This window comes from Rhamphochromis sp. 'chilingali' (assembly GCF_963969265.1).
Source record: "Rhamphochromis sp. 'chilingali' genome assembly, chromosome: 1".
Taxonomy (NCBI): Eukaryota; Metazoa; Chordata; class Actinopteri; order Cichliformes; family Cichlidae; genus Rhamphochromis; species Rhamphochromis sp. 'chilingali'.
This window is the reverse complement of record NC_137929.1, coordinates 9,603,879-9,628,542: the sequence shown is the minus strand read 5'-3', so window position 1 is coordinate 9,628,542 and position 24,664 is coordinate 9,603,879. Positions and strand designations below refer to the sequence as shown.

The window sequence follows — 24,664 nt, the reverse complement described above, 5'->3', positions numbered from 1 at the left end:
TCCTGCTTTGATGTGTGAGTGAATCCTGTATTTAGATACACAACTCTGAATACGTCAGAACAAACTTTTTTTGTGAAGTGCATGACAGCATGTCACATGTTTTATGATGAAGGGAACAGGAAAACTGAATAAAATAGATCTGTGGCCTAAATGAGTGAAGAGCACAGACCTGGTGTTTAAACTCATAGCTAATAAGACATTAGGCTTATGTGTGTGTTGTGCAGCTGATGGTTGGTTTGGAGTGAATCTAGCTGATGATTTTTCTTTTGTTGTGAAGTTGAGCCTGCCAATTAGTATGATGGTATGATGTACCATGCTAATGGTGATTTACCCTCCTGAGATGAGGAGCTTGTGTCATGACTATAACAAGGCCTTTTTATTTTGATACTTTCACAGTGCACTGAAAGTTTGGTTTGATAACCTCTGTTATTTTTCATTTTTCATTTTTGAACAAGCACTGATTTTTGCTTGTGAATTTCTTTTCTTTGAGCAGATCTGCAAGTCAGGAATTAAAAGCGTTACACGTCGTCAAGAAAATTGTTGCAAGTGAGTTTCTCCACATTTAAAATGGGCTCAGGAGAAAGCCACTTATTTGGGACAATTAGGAAATGAGAGTCCCCCCCCCCGAAAAGGATTCAACGAGGAAATCCAGTCTAAATTATTTTTCTTTTTGAAATAACGTCGTTTTGCTGAGCGTGGAAACGAATGCGATGATAATTTCCACAATTAGCAAAAGAAGGAACCACTGAGTGAATGAGTAAGAATTTTAAAATAACTGACTAACTGAACATGATTGTGTGAAGTTAACCCCCACCTGACAAAGATGCAGATGAACCCATGTGTTTCCTTTTACAGGAGCAGAAAGATGACAGCAACACTCGAGGTTGCATGATGATTTAACCTTTTAAATGCCATTTTCTGTGTCTGTGCATTTATCAGGTGTGTTATTCATAGGCTTGTGTTGCTCACAGAGATAACTGTGACAAAGTATGCATACGCCTGCGCAAGCGCTAATATTTGCATTTTCTTTTCTTACAGCATGCCAGTTCTTCATGTGAATTGATGATGCGATTTATACCAGGACAACTGGTTGATGTTTTTTCCTACTACAGGATTTCTGGGTTTATGTGTGAGGAAAACTGTGTTTATAGGTTATGAGTGGTGATGCTGTTACACTGTGTTTTTGGGAAAATGTGAAGGTTACTTTGATGATGTGAATAACACGTGTGAAATTTCCTGTGTTAAAAACTAGTGTCACTTCTTTCCATAGTTATGGATGGTTGGCTTTATGGTGTTTTTATTGCACCTCTGGAACCTGTTGACCTGTGTCTGACCTCCGTCTGACCACAGTCAATGTGTATTGCTAATGTTTGTTTTTCTATGACTGCGTGTAGAGGATTCGGCAGAAGCGGACAAGTGACATGAGAAAAACAAATAAGAGATACAGTGTTTCTGGGATAGTTTGATATGGGCTCATTAGCTGGCCACTTTTGAGCCCATAGTAATATATAAGTGGAGTGACTTTGCTTAAGAGCAGTCACCGATTACATTAATGTTGCCTGAGTACATGGGATGATCCATGTCTGAGGCGACTTATGAAAATAATTGTAGTTTACTGATTTGAGAAAACCTGCACATGACACTTGTCTTGCTGATGTTGAATGCTTATTGTTCTTATGATACAATTGTTTACAGGTATGAAGTTTGATTTTACTTCCAGATTTTGCTTTCCAGGCCATGATGGTGTGTATGCAGGCTCCTGGGAGAGCCCGGTGTTAAGCATACTTAATATGCAAAACACGCTAACATTTTCATTGCAGGATTATAGGTCCAGGGTGGTGCTGCTCCAGGGGAGGAGATGCCCTGATGTTGCCTGGGATATGATCTAGCTAATCTTTTTCTTTAAGACAGGAATCTGATTTTAATGAGTTGACTCATGGGAGTGTCCATGTGTCAAGAGAGGGGATCCAGGATTAATATGAAACAATAAATTAACATAAAATTTAACATAAAATTAACAGTTTATTTACAAGTATTAAACCTATGCAAGTGATGCATCCATGTTCAGATGAGGCTTTGATGGCCTATAAGTGAAGTTCACTGAACTAAAAGAGCGTGGTTTGATGATTGTTGACATGCTCTCCAAATAGAAGTTTTTCCTCCTAGCAAGAAAATACAGGTGCAGCAGTAATCTCCTAAGAAATCTTCAGAGGCCCAGTGAGAAGCAAGGACCACGAAACTGCGTTGGAATGAGAGCTGTGCCAAGGGAGATTTCCAGAGGCCAACAGAGGAGATTGTGGACAACAGACGGGCACCTGAAGGATGAGGGGAGCGTGCCAAGCTCCATCGACAGCGCAGAGGGAGTCTAAGGATGACATCATGATTCTGTGAAAGCACAGGAACCAGAAGCTATGGTGGTGATGACAGCAGTTTCCATGAACATCACCTAATGCTGTGTCACTATACTATGAATACGCTGGCACATTGAAGACTGCTGGGATCATAATGCCAGTAAGATAATTGGACCCTGCACCCTTTCCACAGAGGTTTTTCTGCAGAGAACGGACAGTAGAAGAGTCATAAGTATTCCTACCACAGGATAACGGCCTGAAGTGAGGTGATGGGGGTTGATAGAGGCCATTTCAAGTGCTTCTGACCACTCCAACTGCCTGCAAAATAGCGGAGAGACCCTCCTGGATTTATCAGAGCCACTGCGAAAAGGTCGAGATCCCAGGAAACCCCGGCACCCTCAAGACAGCACAATAGAGAAATCTCACACTTGGTTGTTTCAGTGGTGAGGGGGGAGTGCTGATTGAGCCCCCGTAGGGTAAGCTCGCACTTCAACCTCCAGCCTCTGATCAACTCTAGGGCAACCAAGTGCGAGGCGTGACGGACCTGTGTGCAACCAAGGTGGACCCTCTTGGTTACCTTGACTACGACGCTCACTTTTACAGGACCCCAGCTGGTGCCGGAAACAGCTGAACCAGGAGGAAGGCAGAGAAGATGGACACACGACAACTCTCACCTAAGGGATATGACGCAAGACCACATTCCTCCGTGGATGAACAATGCCTGGTACCGTTATATCCACGACAGAACAAAAGCAGAATCGGCAAATACAGACTATTATGTCTGTTCCCATCTACCCAGCACGGCAACATACCCCACACTATATGTGTTCCTGGACCAACTCCCAGGGAAGAATTACTCTATGATACTAGCAGAGAAAGGGGACTTTGTGTCCTCTTCAACAACACATTCTGCATTTACATAAAGAAGACGCACATTCATCAAATATGACTGACGCCCTGAATGTTTGGAGACAGATCCAGCAGGCCCAAAATCAGGACTATGTAAGTGATACAAGTGACTGGTTTTCTTGGCTATACACTGGCTCCTGGTTACAGGTGCTAAAAAGACTACTCATCGGAGTTGGGATATTTTTACTTTTATTTTGTGTCTTTGTAACGTGTATATTGCCATGTATAAAACTCATGATTAACCGCGTAATATTTTCTACTGTTGCTGCATAAATAGCCATGACAAGTGATGATGATGATAATGACCCCGACCTGTTGGAACATGAAGACTTTGTGTGATTAATGACGATGTGATAGAAAATGTACAACAGGATGTTACAAACTGGTATCTCACTTAAAGTTTTACTGACAACAGGAGGGAATGTCAATGGAAAATTGTATTTAGTAGTCAGTATAATCTTTTAGTGATATAAGTTTGCATATGGTAGAATACTGCATGTAGTTATTTGTATTAGGAAATATTCAACCATGTATACTTAGAGGCATATAATTAATTGTGTGTGATCTCTAACAGGCTGCAGGCTTGGGGTGCATCCCAGGAATGCACCCCCACGTCTGGGAGCATGAGAGCTCATACCTTGTTTTATTGTTTTACGGAAGGATTAACGTAGCTATGTCTGTTTTAGTTTAAGTGCTTCTTTACATATAGATGAACTGCTGGACTTGCTCACCATGTTATCTAGGGTGGGGGAGACTACCCCCTTTCCTGACCAAGGATGTACCTTTTGTGCTCTCATGACCCTTTGATCAGCAGGACACACACACACACACACACACACACACACACACACCTACTGAAGTATAAATAAAGATTGGGGCAGTTTCTTAGTGCGAGTCTCAGTCTGGAGGCTGCCCTTGCTAGCAAGAAGTTCTGTGTGTTTCTCTTCTCTGAGTCTTTACTGAAGAAGTGTTTTAGAATATTTTCCCTAACAAAAGCGATTCATGATTAGAACAAAAAACACATTTACACATACCGATGATTTGTCACATAGAATCGTTACCTGTTGGGATGAGAACGTGTTGTTTCCAGAGCACCACAAATTGGGGTGTCTGTAGCTCAGGTAGAGCAGGAAACCTACTAATCAGAAAGTTGCTGGTTCAATCCCCGCCTGCTCCAGCCTGCATGCCAAATATCCTTGGGCAAGATGCTAACCCCAAGTTGCTCTCCGATGCATCCATCGGGAGGATGAATGCGTATTAATGTTAGATAGAAAGCACTTACAGAGAAAAAGCATAGAAAAAAGTGAGTGCATGAATGAGGCAAGTTGTAGAGAGTAGAAAAGTTTTATACAAGAACCAGTTCATTTACCGTTATATTTTAGTTTCATTTTCAGTTCTGTACTTTTTACATGTAATATTGATTCATTAGATTGACTACATGTATTAGACCTAACTTGCGGACAGCAAATTTAAACAACCGTAATAATTTATTTTCAGCGTCTGAAATATTTATTTAGTTTGTTTTTTGTTTTCTTTTTGGCTTCTGATATTAGTCAACTACTATTTGTCAATGTTGAACTAATAATGAATCTAAGAAAAGGTATTTGTCATGGTTGGCCAGCGTCAACCGTGGGGATGTGAGGAAGGAGGAGCCAGGCACGGAGCTCTGAATGCAAGCAGTGCGTTTATTTACAGTGAATGGAAAATAACAATAAATCCGCAGTGCGTTCCCGACTCCCGTGAAATGTCCTCTTCCCAGTGCTAGTGTTCCTTGTCTCCGCTCCTCAGTGTCTGAGCACCCCGTGCTCGCTGCCCTCTCGTCTCCACGCTTCTCCTGGGGAGATAACAAACAGGCAGCCGTAAGACACATACAATGCGGCAGACTATCCGTACTGACTGGCCGAGAGACTAACGTGAAGTCACGCAATGATCCAGCGTCAGAGAGAGCGCCACCGCATTCTTAAGTAGCTCCTCTGACAAGGCTTGATCAGCTGTGTGATGGTCTTCAAGTGTGGCCAACCACCTGGCAGGGCCACACCCACCAGGCCTGAAGGTGCCTGTAAACAGGTGCTCTCAGAAACTCCGGCATCCACACACAAACACAGATATACCTGCAAGCAGGGAGAACGAGGGACAGAAACACACATGTCCATAACTGCTGGGTCGTTTAGACTCCTGAGCTGTGCACGAGAGGTCGAACACCCACTGGAAGGCCGGGCACTCGTTTTCAACCGTAATATACCTGATGTGCTCAGGTAACCTGTAGCGCCATGAAACCTCTGTCACACCAGGGTGCATAAAAAATGATGCTTTAAGAGACTGATGGGATCGGGCAGCAGGGAAAACATCCACAAAATGCTACTTTCAGTTTGACTCCCTAAGACTACCTAAACTAAGTAGAGTCATTACATGCTTGTTAAAAGCAAACTCTCATATAGTTTTTAATGTGCTTCTTTCATTACAATGACTAGATAAAGAATGTGGCCCTGTCTCCATTTAACACTGGCTACCCCAAAATGTTTCCAAACCTACAACCGTAACTTTCACTGAGAGATTTTTAGATACGGTTATTGAAGCTGTGGGGTTAATTTTTTAAGTAACATGAGAGAGAGGCAGCAGCATACATACAGAGCATCAGTGATAGAAAGCTAGGCTAACATAGGGTAGCTACCTGTTCAAGGAGAAACATGTATAGGCCCATCTCAAGTGCCAGTGAACATCTAAATGATTCAGGGAAGACTTTGGAGAAAGTGCTGTGGGGAGATGAAACGAAATTCCAATTATGTGGCTTTAACTGACCTTTTGAAATAGGAGTGTGATGCAAAAATGCTTAACATTGTCCACCCCAGCTGTGAAACTCAGAAACCAGTCTTACTTGTTATCATCTATCGTCCACCTGGGCCTTACACAGAGTTTCTGTCTGATTTCTCAGACTTTATATCTAATTTAGTTCTGAGCTCAGATAAAATAATTATTGTGGGTGACTTTAACATCCATGTAGATGCTAAAAATGACAGCCTCAACATGGCATTTAATCTGTTATTAGACTCAATTGGTTTCTCTCAAAATGTAAAAGAACCCACCCACCACTTTAATCACACTCTAGATCTTGTTTTAACATATGGCATAGAAACTGAACATTTAACAGTGTTTCCTGAAAACCCTCTCCTGTCTGATCATTTCCTGATAACATTTACTTTTATAATAATTGATTACACAGCGGTGAAGAGTAGACTTTATCACAGTAGATGTCTTTCTGAAAGTGCTGTAACTAAGTTTAAGAATATAATCCACCCACTGTTATCATCTCCAATGCCCTGTACCAACAGAGAGCCGAGCAGCTATCTGAACGCTACCCCAACAGAGGTCGATTATCTTGTTAATAATTTCACCTCCTCACTACGTACGACTCTGGATACTGTAGCTCCTGTGAAAACTAAGGTCTCTAATCAGAAGTACCTGACTCCGTGGTATAATTCTCAAACACGTACCCTAAAGCAGATGACTCGTAATCTGGAGAGGAAATGGCGTGTCACAAATCTAGAGGATCATCATTTAGCCTGGAGAAATAGTTTGCTGCTTTATAAGAAAGCCCTCCGCAAAGCCAGAACATCTTACTATTCATCACTGATTGAAGAAAATAAGAACAACCCCAGGTTTCTCTTCAGCACTGTAGCCAGGCTGACAAAAAGTCAGAGCTCTTTCGAGCCAACCATCCCTTTAACGTTAACTAGTAATGACTTCATGAACTTTTTCACAAATAAAATTTGTATCATTAGAGAAAAAATTACCAATAATCATCCCACAGATGTAATATTATCTACAGCTACTCTTAGTACCATTGATGTTAAGTTAGACTCTTTTTCTCCAATTGATCTTTCTGAGTTAACTTCAATAATTACTTCCTCCAAACCATCAACCTGTCTTTTAGACCCCATTCCTACAAAACTGCTCAAAGAAGTCCTGCCATTAATTAATTCTTCGATCTTAAATATGATCAACCTATCTCTAATAATCGGCTATGTACCACAGGCCTTCAAGCTGGCTGTAGTTAAACCTTTACTCAAAAAACCATCTCTAGACCCAGCAGTCTTAGCTAATTATAGGCCAATCTCCAACCTTCCTTTCATATCAAAAATCCTTGAAAGAGTAATTGTCAAACAGCTAACAGATCATCTGCAGAGGAATGGCTTATTTGAAGAGTTTCAGTCAGGTTTCAGAGCTCAGCACAGCACAGAAACAGCTTTAGTGAAGGTTACAAATGATCTTCTTATGGCATCTGACAGTGGACTCATCTCTGTGCTTGTCCAGCTAGACCTTAGTGCAGCGTTCGATACTGTTGACCATAATATCCTATTAGAGCGATTAGAACATGCTGTAGGTATTACAGGTACTGCGCTGCAGTGGTTTGTATCATATCTATCTAATAGACTCCAATTTGTGCATGTAAATGGAGAGTCCTCTTCACACACTGAGGTTAATTATGGAGTTCCACAGGGTTCAGTGCTAGGACCAATTCTGTTTACATTATACATGCTTCCCTTAGGCAGTATCATTAGAAGACATAGCATACATTTTCACTGCTATGCTGATGACACCCAGCTCTATCTGTCCATGAAGCCAGATGACACACACCAATTAGTTAAACTGCAGGAATGTCTTAAAGACATAAAGACCTGGATGGCCGCTAACTTTCTGCTTCTTAATTCAGATAAAACTGAGGTTATTGTACTCGGCCCTGAAAATCTTAGAAATATGGTATCTAACCAGATTCTTACTCTGGATGGCATTACCTTGGCCTCCAGTAACGCGGTGAGGAACCTTGGAGTCATTTTTGACCAGGACATGTCCTTCAACGCACATAGTAAATAAATATGTAAGACTGCTTTCTTCCATTTGCGCAACATCTCTAAAATTAGAAATATCCTGTCTCAGAGTGACGCTGAAAAACTAGTTCATGCATTTATTACTTCCAGGCTGGACTACTGTAATTCATTATTATCAGGATGTCCAAAAAACTCGCTGAAAAGCCTTCAACTAATCCAAAATTCTGCAGCAAGAGTCCTGACAGGGACTAGAAAGAGAGAGCAGATTTCTCCTGTTTTGGCTTCCCTTCATTGGCTTCCTGTTAAATCCAGAATTGAATTCAAAATCCTGCTCCTCACATACAAGGTCTTACATAATCAGGCCCCATCTTATCTTAATGACCTTGTAGTACCATATCACCCTATTAGAGCGCTCCGCTCTCGCTCTGCAGGCCTACTTGTTGTTCCTAGAGTATTTAAAAGTAGAATGGGAGGGAGAGCCTTCAGTTTTCAGGCCCCTCTTCTGTGGAACCAGCTTCCAGTTTGGATTCGGGAGACAGACACTATCTCTACTTTTAAGATTACGCTTAAAACTTTCCTTTTTGCTAAAGCATATAGTTAGGGCTGGACCAGGTGACCCTGAATCCTCCCTTAGTTATGCTGCAATAGACGTAGGCTGCCGGGGGATTCCCATGATGCATTGAGTTTTTCCTTTCCAGTCACCTTTCTCACTCACTATGTATTAATAGACCTCTCTGCATTGAATCATATCTGTTATTAACCTCTGTCTCTCTTCCACAGCATGTCTTTTATCCTGTCTTCCTTCTCTCACCCCAACCGGTCGCAGCAGATGGCTGCCCCTCCCTGAGCCTGGTTCTGCCGGAGGTTTCTTCCTGTTAAAAGGGAGTTTTTCCTTCCCACTGTTGCCAAAGTGCTTGCTCATAGGGGGTCATGTGATTGTTGGGTTTTTCTCTGTATCTATGAAGCGCCTTGAGGCGACTTTTGTTGTGATTTGGTGCTATATAAATAAAACTGAATTGAATTGAATCTATTTAGATTTACATCTTCCACAGAAAAAACTGCACATTACTGAAACTTAGTATACTGGACTTTGTTGTTGTCCCACACAGGTTCAATTTCGAGTGGTAGATGGCTCAGTGCTCAGTCAACCAAGATTTTATGATAGTGGGCACAATGAGATAGATAAGCTGCTTGTAAACAGTACTTTTATGCTCTCTTTTTCCATTTGGATAAGAAAGAAAGAACCAGGAAACAAAGGCAAACAAATAATCTGTGCCTTTATCCCAGATTCACATTATAGGAACAGCTGCTCAATGACCACTGTAGTCTTTGCTTACTGCACTTTTATCTAGATCTATGCAAAGTGATCCACTACACCTACTTTTACAGTTAAATCATTTTATGAGCACTGATGCCATTTTAATCTGAGTTTCTACTCAAATACAATCAGTAAAGAAAAACACAGTCTGTGACGTTTGTTTTGAAGGAAAAGGTATTCCCTGCAAATGTTTATCTGTGTGAGACTATTCAGAAAACAGTAATTTTGTTTTATAGGTGAGACACTTGGCCTCTTTTTTCCTTGTTCTACGTTTGTCTTTTGTCCGATTACTCTGGAACACAAGATGGAAAACTGATATTCTCATGTTAAAAATATAGAAAAAGGATTTTATCACCCATAAATGTTAACTTCTCATGCCTCTAAGCACAAGCAGGAGCAGAAGTGCCCTCTGCAGTTTGTGTGTGGAAGTGCAAAAGCTTACAGCACCTGGTATTCCCAGGCGGTCTCCCATCCAAGTACTGACCAGGCCCGACCCAGCTTGGCTTCCGAGATCAGACGAGATCGGGCGTGTTCAATATCTGCGTCACCTCTTACAGTTTTCCTGTAATCTGAGCTCAAAGATGTCAATATGTAGAGTACAGTAAAGCAAAATGGGAAGATTTTACTATGAATTTTCTCAAAAACCGTACAGTATATTTGGCTGTGGATCACAGGGTGCAGAGTGGGGGTCACCCAGAGTCATAATCCAGTGAGATATCTGCGTCACCTCTCACAGTTTTCCTGTAATCTGAGCTCAAAGACTAGAATATATAGAGTAGAGTAAATTGTGCAGTTTACTATCAATTTTCTCAAAAACCGTACAGTAATTTTGGCTGTGGATGACAGGGTGCAGAGTGGAGATGGCCTGGATTCAGAATCCAGTGAAATATCTGTGTCACCTCTTACAGTTTTCCTGTAATCTGAGGTCAAAGACGAGGACATTAAAAGTACAGTAGAGTAAATTGTGCAAAGTTTACTATCAATTTTCTCAAAAACCGTACAGTAATTTTGGCTGTGGATCACAGGGGGGAAAGTAGAGATACACTAAAAATGGGAGTGGATTGTGAAGTAAAATAGTGTCAGGACACAAAACACTGCGTTTCTAAGCTGGGCTTCACCGATACCGTAATATACGTAAGAGTAGTGCAACCACATTTTCGGTGCGGCTGGCGGTGCGGCTAGCTTGACTGTGACTTCGTAAGTGAGGGCTCACTTGACCGCAGTATACACGAGCTGCCTCATGTTGCTTCCAGGTTGGGAAAGAATGAAAAGATGGCTTCTATGGCTCTTCCGTTCGACAATCTCTCCGGCATTGGAACCATCATCTGTTTTCTCTTCGGTAACCTTCAGTCAAGCTCGGTTGATTTTTCTAGTCGGCACACTCATTTCCTCCATTACCCGGGCGGTACGGTCGCTGGCTGCTTCCCAAACAAATACACGTGCGGCTTGGCACTTGTGCTGTACGTAACAAGTCACGCGACGTGACGCTGCGGCTGTGATTGGTTCGGCTCTGCGTTACTTAATTTGGATTGGCTGACCTTTTTTTTTTTTTTTTTTTTTTAAGAGGACAAGAGCGGCGAGGTCTATCGCGATAGTTTAATTTCTCTATCGAGTAAAAGTTATATCGCGATACATATCGTTATCGTTCTATCGCCCAGCTCTAAGCTCATGTAGAAAAAAACAAACAAATGAACAAAATATTTTCTCCTTCATTTCTGTCAAACAAAGCTGTATGACACGTTTCCAGCTGTTAGTATCATGGTTGCTAGGCAACCTGGGCAGCGCAACCTAGACCGTCCCATTTCACAAGGCTCGGACTTCCGGCCTTAGCGGTCTTTAAGTACGCGGCCCTTGAGGATCGTTGGGGCTGCGTACTTTAAGGCTGCAGACCCTGAATTGGGATACAGCCATTGGTCTGACCCAACAGTAGGAGGCGGTAATGCTCCTTTACGTTGGTTGCCAACCGCCGTTAAACACACAGAAGAAGAAGAAAGGAGGCGGAGGAGTCGAGCAGAGAGAGCTGCTTTTTCATGAAACGGGAGTAAAGTAGTGAACTTACAGGAACATATACCACTAGCAACGTTTGGATCGATATCTGCATCGATCTGCACACCCTTGTCTCCTGGATCGTAGCTGAGATCAGCGTGAATCACGTGGGTCTCTGCTCCCTGTGTTTGGAAAAACTTCCAGCTTCATCACGGAGTTTCTCTCGGTTTGTGGGCTCATCTAAAGGTAAGCATCGAGCTAACTTTAATGTGGGTGCAGTTTATGTTGAGTTTAGCTCTGTTGAGGATAATAGATTGCTTGGTATACACTGGAGTTAGACAGACTGTAGAGTTTGTGATTGCTTGCAACATTATAATGGCTTTTAGGGGGTAAGAATACATACAGAAAAACGGTCTTTGAATATGAACAAAAGGATTGGGTGCAGGGCAGGAGAACAACCAGCCCCCACCCCCAGGACAGAAAGCCACAGGTACAAGCGTGGGGGAGGGCAATCAGCCTTTAGAATAGGACTTAACAAAAAACAAACTAAAAAATCGGCCCGTGTTCCAGATCAACTGGCGTTGGTTGAACAGATGTTTGGCAGACTTGCGTTTCAGGAGCTGCTACCGACAAACCAGCAAAAAAACGCCAAATGTGTCATCTGTGACATGTGTGACGTTAATTCAAACACACTCCGTCAATCTTGATGCTGTTGAACAACAAAATGTTTAAAAATGTGGCGAGTTTACCTGGTGATATCCTCACGCGCGACACAATCGCGAAAACGGCAAACAATTAACACCACGCCGATGTTGTTCACAGGACAGCAAGAGTAAACGATCGGGAGACTCTTGTCGTCGTAATCGTCCCCCTCGCACGTTTTATTTCTCCGGTTTCAGCGTTTTTGCTTCACAACTAAAGCGAGCAGTTTACTTTGTGCATTAACATGGACTCGAGTCAACCAGCGCCACCTCTGGCCAAGTGCCACAGCCTACAGCCAGATCAACCTGTGACACACATCTGCACCACGTTTGAATTCGTTTCATGCACATTTGTACCTTTCAATTGTGTCTGTTTGTGCGTCATGCAAATAAACCTTTGAAAATGACACTAATATTTCACTAGTTTTGTAACATCACATGCTGTTAGCGCAGTCTGTCTGCGTCTTTTCTCTGCGAACAAACATTTTAGAGCTGGTTGTTATATACAGTCTGTATAAGTGTGGTTAATCTAATAAACATTTGTAAGGAGATGACAGTTACTGTGAATGTACAGCAGGTGATTAGTAATAAACAGTCAGACAATGACTGACAATCTCATTCAATCTTGCAGATTGCACCTTCTGTGTAAAGTGGTACCACACAGTGTGTGTGGACTTCCCTTGTGCAGAAGGCAACTACAAATGTTGTGGGTGCTAAATAAACAGAGAAAATTGATCCCTGTTGTCTTTGCTTACTGATTGTTTTTAGTGTTGACAATCCACATTGCTGGGATTGCATCTTTCAACATGTTTGTGGGTAGATTTGGATGTACCAGGGTTAACCCTTGTATTATGTTGAAGAACAAAAAAGTGACATTGATTTTGTTGCGGGTCATTTTGACCTGTACTGTGTCAATCCACTCAGAATTGTCAAAAAACTGCACTGAAACAATAGCAACTTTATTTCCCATGAGATAAACATGTAGAACAAAGACATACAACAGTTAGACTTTCCATAACTATTTTAGGAACAATTTGGTTTTTCGTTTTTACAAACACATTTCTTTTGAACTTGCCCAACGTTCTCAGTTTTTCAATGTTCAACATTTTCAGTTTTGTCGACATGATGGACAGAATGTAACTGTGTGCTTTCTGTAGATGTACTTCTTGCATTTCTCACAAAAAGTGCTTGTTTTAAAACAGGAACTTTCCTAACTAAGATTTAAAACAAAAGATTTCTACGTCTCCTCCAGTCTCACAAACAGATGACAAACCAAGCGACACACCTGAGTCACTGACTTTCTTATATCCACTCACCCTCACTGTAGGGCAGGGATAGCTCAGTGGGTAGAGTGGCGGCCCCATGATCGGAAGGTCGGGGGTTCGATTCCCCTGAACAGCTACCCTGAGGTACCCCTGAGCAAGGTACCATCCCTACACACTGCTCCCCGGGCGCCCAATGGCTGCCCACTGTTTCACTGAGTGAATGGGTTAAATGCAGAGAGGGATTTTCCCCACGGGGACCAATAAAGTACACTTCTTTCTTCTTCTTCTTTCTTCTTCTGGCTGTTTATTACTAATCACTGTGTAACTGCTGTGAATTCACAGTAACTGCCATCTCCTTACAAATGTTCATTAGATTAACCACAGACTGTATATAACTACCAACTCTCCAGCCATGTTGAAGGATTGCCTATATTGGCTGGAAATATTCATTTCCAGAGAAATATAGGCAATCAAATGTGTTGTGCAAGAAACGAATTCAAACGTGGTGCAGATGTGTGTCACAAGTTGTTCTGGCTGTAGGCTGTGGCACTTGGCCAGAGGTGGCGCTGGTTGACTCGAGTCCATATTAGTGCACAAAGTAAACTGCTCGCTTTAGTTGTGAAGCAAAAACGCTGAAACCGGAGAAATAAAACGTGCGAGGGGGACGATTACGACGACAAGAGTCTCCCGCTCGTTTACTCCTGCTGTCCTGTGGACAACATCGGCGTGGTGTTAATTGTTTGCTGTTTTCGTGATTGTGTCGCGCATGAGGATATTAGCAGGTAAAGTCGCCACATTTTTAAACATTGTGTTGTTCAACAGCATCAAGACTGACAGAGTGTGTTTGAGATAACCTCACAAGTGTCACAGATGACACATTTGGCGTTTTTTTTTTTTTTTTTTTTTTTTTTGCTGATTTGTCGGTAGCAGCTCCTGAAACGCAAGTCTGCCACACATCTGTTCGACCAACGCCAGTCGATCTAAACGGCAGTAGATCTGGAACACTGGTGTTCCAGATTAACTGGCGTTTAGATTAACTGGATTTTACAGCACATTGTGTTGTGCATTCTGATTGCTGTAGACCATTGTCAATCAATCTAGTGCCATGTCTCCTGTACAGCAGCGGTCTGCAACATCAGGGCTCCTTTGGTACCGGGTCGCGAGAGTTGAGGCTCGGGCGTGAAGTGTATGGTTTTCAGGGTTTTTAATCGTTAAGTCTGGTTCCCTGGGTCTTTTCCCGTGTTGTAGTTGTGTATAGAGCAGGGCGATATGGCCAAAATATTTATCACGATATGTATTTGAAAATTTGCGATAACGATATAACTGACGATATAATTGATGCAAGACAAAATACAACTCCACAACATTACTAGCGCAAAAAGACAACCTTCCATTTATTTTCACTTAAACAAGAAGCTGGTTTTTATGTACATTAAAGCTTTATAAAAATGTAACAGTGCAAATGCAAATTCCTTGCTGAAAGTTTAACCAAAAGGCATTTCCAGTAGAAATGGGCTGACATATCCTGAGCATAACCATGTATAATATCCACTGAAGTTAAAAAGAGGTGCTTTGCAACATTAAACTGCAGTGTGCAGTACGCATTTTTCGGACCATAAGGTGCACGGGATTATAAGGCACATTAAGCGAAACGAAGCAGTCAGATAAATCAAACTTTATTAAACTCATTCTTCTTGCTTCCTCCACTTCTGTACCATTGATTCATTAATGTTGAATTCTCTGGCAGCTGCTCTATTCCCATGTTGTTGCAGTATATTAATGACTAACCTCGTATTGTGGATGGATTATCTCAGTTGTTCTCCTGACTGAAGTTTGGTCCGTTTACAGCATCATGCCATGCGATTGCATTTGTTTCTAACCATGAGGAACCTTCACGTTAACTTTTATAAGTGGAAAAGTGTTAGTGTTCGTGCTCCAGCTTCACTGTTTATGTTATGCTAACATAGCTGTGTCGCTAGCGATTACGTAGCACATCATTTATATACCAGCTAGCCCAACTTCAGTAACCCTACAAACGTCACTGCTGTTTAGTTTCCTGTCTTCATTTATGTTGGAAGTGATAGCAGAGCTGTACGTTTGAATTTTTTCAGAAATCTCTCAGTCAGAACATGCAATATCATGCTTAGGTAACTAGCGAAACTAGCGAGCTAACTTCTGCTAGCTTCCTGCTAACTTCTGACTCCGTTAAATGTAATAATTTTTTTTCATGGATGCCTGGAAGTTAAACTTTATAGTTACACCTGGTAAAGCAGCAATGCTGACCGTTTTATTAAAGATGAAAGAATTGAGACAGTTTTTAACTCAGTGATGCTGCAGTGTTCGTTTGACCTGAAACATACGGAGTTTAGGACCCAGATTACTCCCAGATTTAAGAACATCTTAGTCCGAGAAATACGACAATAACGACGGCCGCTTGCATGTTCTGCAAAAAAATGTGCTTTGTCGTGTATCTGACGGACAAACACCAAACCAGTTCCACATCACTGAAGTTGCACCATTTTTACAAACCAATTCTGGTTCATCTGTTTCGCTCAACAATGCGTACAGTGCGTATGAAAACAAAGGCACTGCGCATGCGCGTTTTACTCCCATTCTATCGCGATATTTCATTTTCCTATCGTTGCCTAACATTATACCGGTATTACCGTGAACGGTATAATATGGCCCAGCCCTAGTTGTGTATCTTATTTTGAAAGAACTATTTACGCATTACCATAGTGACTAGAGAGCGTCAAGAAGCAGAGAGGAGGATGTTACTCTCGATGCTGTTGGTGCATTTCAGGAGAACAATGCTAATAAAGTTGCACAATTACACAGCTGAATTTGCGTTCATTATATTTACAAAATACCACAGTTTTTGTCTTTGTCTGTATCATTTTATTTTGTTGTATTTATCCGCAACACCTTAAAGGCCCATCCGTGAAAATATTTTCTGATATTAAACTGGTCCGTGGTGCAAAAAAGGTTGGACACCGCTGCTGTACAGTACAGAATGCGTTGTCTGTGAAGGTTCTCAGTCATCCAGGTCATCGTAGTCAAAGGAGCTTGCAAAGAAATGCGTCTGGACTTCTTTAAGTTACTTGAAGACGTTTCACCTCTCATCCGAGAAGCTTCTTCAGTTCTAAGGTCAAATGGTGGAGAGTCCCAGATATAAACCTAGTGGGAGTATCCCCCACAGAGGGACAAAAGGACCCCCTGATGATCCTCTAATCACCTGAGCCAAGGTGTGAAACTGGGTGTGGGTCCCAATCAGCCAGAGTTTCGGGTGAGTTCATTGTGAAACCTGGCCCCACCTTATCATGCAAATTCCTGAGATCAGATGGCCCAGGATGTGAGTGGCCGCCAAGGCGTCTGGGAAGGGATTTCAAAACTGGATTATAAATGGCAGAAAGTTGGTGTCGTAAACCACCGCCTCTGTTCAAAGATGGTCGCTCACAGTGGACATAAATGGCTTCTTTCACTCCTCTTTCAAACCATCTGTCCTCTCTGTCCAAAATGTGAACATTGGCATCCTCGAAAGAGTGTCCTTTATCCTTAAGATGCAGATGGATTGCTGAGTCTTGTCCTGTGGAGGTGGCTCTTCTGTGTTGTGCCATGCGCTTGTGAAGTGGCTGTTTGGTCTCTCCAATGTAGAGGTCTGGGCATTCCTCGCTGCACTGTACAGCATACACCACGTTGTTAAGTTTGTGTTTTGGCGTTTTGTCTTTCGGGTGAACCAGTTTTTGTCTGAGCGTGTTGCTGGGTCTGAAATGCACCGGGATGTCATGCTTGGAGAAAACCCTCCTGAGTTTTTCTGATACACTGGCTACATAGGGGATGACAATGTTGTTGCGTCCGTCTTTCTTTCTGTCTGCTGCTGCACGCAATGTTGATGGTGAACAGATCAAAACACTGACAGAATCCATGGATGGCAGGCTTTTGAGTGTCCTTGCAAAGAAAGGTGTTTATATTGGTCGCTGATTTGTTTTTGTTTTGTTTTTGAATGTCAGAAATGTATATTTGTGAATGTGGAGATGTTATATTGGTTTCACTGGTAAAAATAAATAATTGAAATGGGTATATATTTGTTTTTTGTTAAGTTGCCTAATAATTATGCACAGTAATAGTCACCTGCACACACAGATATCCCCCTAAAATAGCTAAAACTAAAAACAAACTAAAAACTACTTCCAAAAACATTCAGCTTTGATATTAATGAGTTTTTTGGGTTCATTGAGAACATGGTTGTTGTTCAATAATAAAATTATTCCTCAAAAATACAACTTGCCTAATAATTCTGCACTCCCTGTTTATGTAAAAAAGCACTTAGACTAAAACTGACATAGCTACGTTAATCCTACTGTAAAACAATAAGACAAGGTACGACCTCTTCCCATGCTCCCAGGATGTGGGGGTGGACGCTAGAACACCTTAGAATGTCTCATCCTAGGGGGTCTGAAACATTCTTTCAATATGTCACCAACTATATGCTTCTAAACACAAATGATTACATGCAGTATTCTACCATATGCAAACTTGTATCATTAAAATATTTCATTTCATTTAATTCATTTCATTTATTTGTTCATTTTCAGGCACAACAAATACCTATATTGAACATAAAATGCACAAAACAAAAAACAAAAATTGCCTGAAAAAGGAGTGGGACGAAGAAAACTTATTAAATCCCACCCCTATTCTCACTCATCAACAAAAAAAAACAAAACAATAAACTTCCCGCAGCTACGCCTATCATTGCATACAGACCCATCAACAGCCCCGGGCACATACAAGCATCTAAACGGCAGCTCGCAAACAACAATTAGAGCCTTCATAACTGAATATATAAATTATAAATTGCATTACCACAGGTAACAGGCGGTAATAACTACAAGTAACAAACACACATACATATACATATATGTACATACATACGCACTTTTTTTTTTTAATTTTTTGGAATCCATACCAGCAATGGTAAGAGAAGACATTACAGAGCACACTAAAAACCATCATTGAGTATACTGTGAGCAGACCCACTGTTTGTAGAGAAATTTAAATCTATGAATATTTTGCATTGTTTCAATTGTAAACTCAGACTGTTCCAGATTTTCACACCACATATTTCCCCACACTTCCACACAATATGTAAGATATGGAAGAACCAGGGTACAGTACAGAGTACGAAGTGCATCTTTATCAAGGAATTGTTTCACTTTGTTCAAAACTGCGAGGCTTCTGGAAATTTTGGTTTTTATGTGTCTGACGTGGGGTTTCCATGAAATTTTATTGTCAATTACGACTCCCAAAAATTTGTTTTCACTCACATTATCAATTGGTACACCTTCAATGACAATTGGTAATTCTATATTATATTTTAAATTACCAAAAAACATTGCTTTAGTTTTATTTATATTTAATGATATTTTATTTATGTCCATCCATTTTTTAAAATTAATTTTAGCTCTCTGTTTACGGTCATTACAAGATCAGTATAATCATCGCTACTGAAAAATATGTTGGTGTCATCTGCGAACAGTATGAGCTTATAAGTACTTGAGAAACATCAAAAATATCATTTATGTATACATTGAAAAGTTTTGGTCCCAACACTGACCCTTGGGGAACACCACATGTAATACCAAGTTTCTCTGAATGGTAATGCCCTATGCTAACATATTGTTCCCGACCCGTTAGGTAACTTTTTAACCAGTTACCAGCTTTCCCTCGAATACCATATCTTTCCAATTTATCCAATAAAATTGAGTGATTGATTGTGTCGAAGGCCTTTTTGAGATCAACAAATTTACCAACTGCATATTTATTTTTATCCAGTGCATTAGTAATTTCTTCTACTGCCTCAATTATCGCCATTGAAGTGGTTCTTTGCGTTCTGAAACCATACTGACCAACATTTATTATTTGATGTTTTTCAAGGAATTTTTCTAATCTTGAATTAAAAAGTTTTTCTAGAATTTTTGAGAATTGAGGCAGTAGAGAAATACGCCTATAATTGGTAAAACTGTGTTTGTCATTACTTTTATATAGTGGTATTACTTTCGCAATTTTCATTTTTTTGGAAAACAACTGGACTGAAATGATAAATTACAGATATATGTTAAGGGACTAGCAATATTCAGAATAACCTGTTTAACTACAGACATATTTATGTCATGATAATCCATTGAAGACTTACTTTTACATTTTAATGTGATATTTATTACTTCTTGCTCATTTGTAGCTGAGAGGAACAGTGAAAAGGGATTTGATTTTACTGATATTTTCATTTTTATGACACGGGATGTTCGCTGCTAGTTCAGGGCCAACATTTATGAAGAATTTATTGAACCCATCGACAATATTACTCATGTTGTGATTTTCAACATTTGCATCAGTAAAATATTCAGGATATGATGTTCCAGAAGATCCTTGTTTAATTAAGTTGTTTAACACATCCCAAGTTCCTTTAATATTGTTTTTATTTTCATATAATCTTCTTCTATAATAAAATTGTTTGCTCGTTCTTATAATATCAGTCAATTTATTTCTATATGCTCTATATCTTTGTTCCACTTCTTTTGTTTTTACTTTGATAAACTGTTTATACAGATTGTTTTTCTTTTTGCAAGCATTTATAATTCCTTTTGTGAGCCAAGGACTTTATCTTTTTTTTTCTTTTCTTTGTCATGTGTTCGTTTATAGGACAATGTTTATTGTACCACATAGTAAAAATATCTAGAAAATTATCATAAGCCTTGTCCACATCTGACTCTTCATACACCGCTTCATACACAGCTGTTGTTAATTTTTTTTCTTTATCTATTTGTCGTTTCACGTTGTAGTATTACACAAAATTTTCAGATCTAATAGAAATAAAATAAGTGTTTCATAATTCATTCAATTTATTGTCTTTATTTATAACTGCCATTATTATTTAATTCTATTATAGAATCTTACAAGAAAGAGGCAAAATTGTATTCCATTGTGCTTTATTAGCTACATTGGTTAAAAAATGAATCAACAATGCCAAAAAAACCTATCAAAACAACATACTGGAAAATAGTTATTCATCACTTGATTGATTCAATACAACACTTGGGCACATATATGCGGGACGTTTCGTGGCTGTGTTGATATTGCGCTGTCTCTTAACCAGTGTTGGGTAAGTTACTTTAAAATAGTAACTTAGTTACATTACTAGTTAGTTCTCTCAAAAGTAACTCAGTTACTTCAAGTTATGTGTTACTTTCAAAGTAACTAGTTACTAGGGAAAGTAACTTTGGTTTTACTCAAAATTCTCTTGTTAATGTGTTGCTTCCATAACTTTGCCAGTCTTCTAGCTTGCTTACTTGCCACAAGTGCACTGTGCCACCTACCAATAGACAGGAAAAGATAATGTGCATATTTCCACGAGAGAAATCCCACACCTGGACCGTCATTGACTGCTGCCATGATTCCAGCCTACGTCACAGCGTCATGTGCGCCTTTTACATCCAACACAAAAACTGCAGTCGTGATGCTTTCGATTGTACTCAGAACTCGGAAATTCTGCCTTCTGAATAGGAAGATGTAGGTAACACCAGACTGCACATGAGCTGCATACAGAGCTGGACTGGGACAGAAAATTGGCCCGGGCATTTTGACTAGAGACTGGCCCACCATTGTAGGGAAAATCATAAAGCCTTTGAATGAAAATAAACACTGTTGTGACAGTGATGTACACTGTTTTGATGGTATATATGCATTAATCTATCAATCGTTTGTTGTAAGATTCAGATAATTATTTTTTTAAAGCTAGACATTTTAAATGAGAATAAGAAAGAAAAGTATTTCTGTACTTCTTTGTGCCCCCCTCTCCCTGTTAATGCCCTACATGGACCCCTGGCAACACTTTGCTAGACCCGCCCCTGCACAGTTACCACCTGTCAGCTACCTAAAAAAGGATACTGGTGTTATTTGTCTCTCAGAAACAGTTCATAATTTCCCTTCAACTCATTCATGTCACCTAAAAGATAAACCTGTTTCTCCATCACCTGCTCAGCTCTGATGATCCAGTAAGGACATCTCCTGGTATCATCTTCATGTTTCCCTCTCACCAGATAACCAAACCATATCATGACCAGCAGCTTTTTTGCAGCTGTGGCTCCAGCCAACATCAGCTGATACTAAAAATTAATATTAAATAAATTCTAACAACAACTGATCAAGCTTAAACGTGCTGCTGTTGTTTAGCGCTGTCAGGGACCAAGCAGTAAAGCATAAAGGACACAGGTGGTTTTAATTCAAAAAATGGGTTTTATTGACCCAAAAAATATGAAAATATATTTAACAAAGCCAAAACTTAAACAGGCAGACCAATAAAAGAGGTCAACTCAATAGACTAAACTCAAGATAATAATTAACAGAACCTCAAACAAACATATGACAAACTGACCTGCTGAAATGACACACAGGGGACTTAAATACTGGTTTAGCTAAACCAAATGACACACACGGGGGAAAACAAAATGGCTGCCATATAACCAACTAATACAAAACATTTAAACAAACGTGAAACACCCCCCAGGCAATGAAGCATGTGGTGCAATCCAATTAGGCTGTCAGTAGTACTTCAGGTCTCCCAGCCCTTTGCCACACCTTTTGCCAGACAGGAGGAGACACCAACCCCCAGGTAACTCAAACAAAGAAAGATGTATTAATATAACATAAAACAGAACTTTGACCTTGCAAGGTTACTATGTGTGCACGCCATATAAACATTGGAAGGTGTGATGGAAAAATGAATATATTTAATAAAGAAACAATATTGAACAATAAATAGAATATTTTAAAGTAGTGACTGTTAATTAAACTAAAGTGAACAGCGGGTGGTGAGGTGTGGAGCTTACCATGTGTGGCATGCCATCACACACCTCCCCTCTTCAGAGCTCTCGCTGGAACAGCGAGAGAGATAGTCAGCAGTAAGGTTCTCCTTGCCTGGTACGCTCCACCCACTCCTTCAGAAGGTTTATATGCAAGACCTTGCTGGAGCGCAACTGCCCTGGGGTGGACACCTCATATGTGGTGGGTCCCAGCTTCCTCATGACTTCAAATGGCCCCTGCCACTTTGCCAACAATTTGTTGTTGTCACTGGGGAGGAGCACGAGCACCTTTTGTCCTGGCTCAAATGCACACTGACGAGTAGATTTATCATACCAAGACTTCTGCTGCTGCTGGGCCTCCACCATATGTGATTGAGCAAGTTCACTCATTTTCTCCAACCGTTCTCTCATATGAATGACATAAGACAAAATGTTCTTGGGTCCCTCCTCCACCTTGTCTCCCTCCCAGATCTCCTTTAACAGAGTTAGAGGGCCGCGAACCTCATAACCATACAACAGCTCAAAAGGTGAAAAACCTGTGGAGGCTTGGGGGACTTCTCTATAAGCAAAGAGTAGATATGGCAGCCATTGATCCCAATCGTTACCACTGTCGTTGACAAACTTCCTGAGCATCTGTTTCAATGTCTGGTTAAACCGTTCTGTCAGCCCATCAGTTTGAGGGTGGTATGGTGAAGTTCTCAGACTCCGGATACCCAACAACTGATAAACTTGCTTTAACAAAGTAGACATGAAGTTAGTGCCTTGATCAGTTAGTATTTCTCGTGGAAACCCAACTCTTGCAAAGAACTGCACTAAACAAAATGGGCCTGGCCTTTATAGATTTTAAAGGGAACACCTCAGGATATTTTGTGGCATAATCTGTTACAACAAGCATGTAACGATTTCCTGCTTTGCTCCTCTCAACAGGCCCTACAATATCCATTCCAAGACGCTCAAAAGGAGTGCCGATGACAGGGAGAGGTTGGAGTGGAGCTCTATGGGGGATTTTAGCAGATGTTATCTGCCACTGTGGGCAACTTTTACAAAACCGAGCCACATCTTTGCTAAGACCGGGCCAGTAGAAATGATGTTTGATGCGAGCTGTGGTCTTGTGTTTACCAAGGTGGCCAGCCCACGGAATAGAATGCCCTAAGGTGAGAATGGCGTTTCTAACCTTCTGGGGAACCACCAGCTGCAGCACCGACCCCTGCTGACGATACAGAATGACATTTTGCAAGATGTACTCACTGTTAAGAACCTGCTCCACTCCAGGTTCCTTTTCTTTGGCCTTCCGGAAAAGAGATATTAAAGATTGATCAGATTTTTGGAGTTCAGCAATTTCAGTTGGAATATTAAACCCTAGGGGTGACGGTGTTGGCTCAGCGTCTGTTAGTGTAACCACAGGTGAAAATTTGAATTTCTCCTGCCTTCTTTGTCTGCGGGTCTTCCGTGGCTTCACCACAGTTGTCTCAAACTCCTCATTAAAAAAAGGCAGGGCACTCAGGGTCTCAGAGTGGGTATTGACTTGCTTAGCCTGAGCTCTGGTAACAGCTACATAACACTCCTCAGTCTGCTCAGACTCCAACAAATCAAAAAGCACAGGAAGGTCACGCCCTAACACGGCAGAGTAAGGCAAACTGTTCACAACACCCACATTCAGCAGATACATCTGGTCCTGAACTTTAATGTAGATGTCAGCTGTCGGATATCTTTTCTCATCTCCATGGACACAACAGATTGAAATTGTATCACTGGTGCGAACAATATTAGGTGGGGCAAAATCTGAGTGAATAAGAGACCGAGAACTGCCAGAGTCAAGAAGGGCATTGAGTAGGCAAGTTTATTTGTATAGCACAATTCAACAACAAGGTGATTCAAAGTGCTTTACAGAGACATTAGAAACAAAAACAAATAAAAAGCATGATTTAAAATTGATTAAAACAAGCAAATAAACTAACTAACTAATTAACAAACAAACAAACAAAACAGTATATAAAATCAAAACAGATAAAATCAGAACAGTAGATAAAATCAGTAGTTAAATGTAAGTTTTGAAATTTAAGCTTAAAAGTGTGGATTTGGTGCTTTATTCAAATGCAGCTGAGAATAGGTGAGTCTTCAACCTGGATTTAAATAAACTGAGTGTTTCAGCTGATCTGAGGCTTTCTGGGAGTTTGTTCAAGATATAAGGAGCATAAAAGCTGAATGCAGCTTCTCCGTGTCTGGTTCTGACTCTGGGAACTGATAAAAGACCGGATCCAGATGACCTGAGGGATCTGGAAGGTTCATACTGGGTCAGGAGGTCATTGATGTATTTTGGTCCTAAACCATTCAGAGCTTTATAGACCAGCATCAGGACTTTAAAGTCTATCCTCTGACGGACAGGCAGCCAGTGTAAAGACCTCAGAGCTGGACTGATGTGGTCCACTTTTTTGGTCTTAGTGAGG

At 40.7% G+C, this 24,664-nt stretch overlaps 2 protein-coding genes and 2 long non-coding RNA genes across 5 annotated transcripts in view; 1 reads left to right on the top strand and 3 right to left on the bottom strand.

Moving 5' to 3' along the window:
- Positions 1-13,597, bottom strand: part of LOC308403979 — a 28,680-nt gene extending 15,083 nt beyond the window's left edge. The window contains exon 1 of the long non-coding RNA XR_013973024.1: positions 12,140-13,597. This is a non-coding gene — a long non-coding RNA (uncharacterized lncRNA). The remainder of the gene's footprint in view (positions 1-12,139) is intronic.
- Positions 1-24,664, bottom strand: part of LOC308403400 (NACHT, LRR and PYD domains-containing protein 12-like) — a 309,314-nt gene that overhangs the window by 142,971 nt on the left and 141,679 nt on the right. The gene's annotated exons all lie outside the window — the stretch shown is intronic.
- LOC308404017 lies at positions 4,930-5,894 on the bottom strand. The gene is made up of 2 exons (XR_013973037.1): positions 5,174-5,894; positions 4,930-5,094 (listed from the first exon to the last, which is right to left on the bottom strand). It is a non-coding gene; the product is annotated as an uncharacterized lncRNA (long non-coding RNA).
- LOC308403657 (uncharacterized protein) overlaps positions 11,230-24,664 on the top strand; it is a 28,652-nt gene continuing 15,217 nt past the window's right edge. The window contains exons 1-2 of one of the 2 annotated variants that reach the window (XM_080893279.1): positions 11,230-11,636; positions 23,145-23,371. In XM_080893279.1, the coding sequence (XP_080749405.1) occupies positions 23,312-23,371 (60 nt within the window). In that variant the 5' untranslated portion in view covers positions 11,230-11,636; positions 23,145-23,311. The remainder of the gene's footprint in view (positions 11,637-23,144; positions 23,372-24,664) is intronic. The other variant, XM_080893280.1, reaches the window with a different exon arrangement.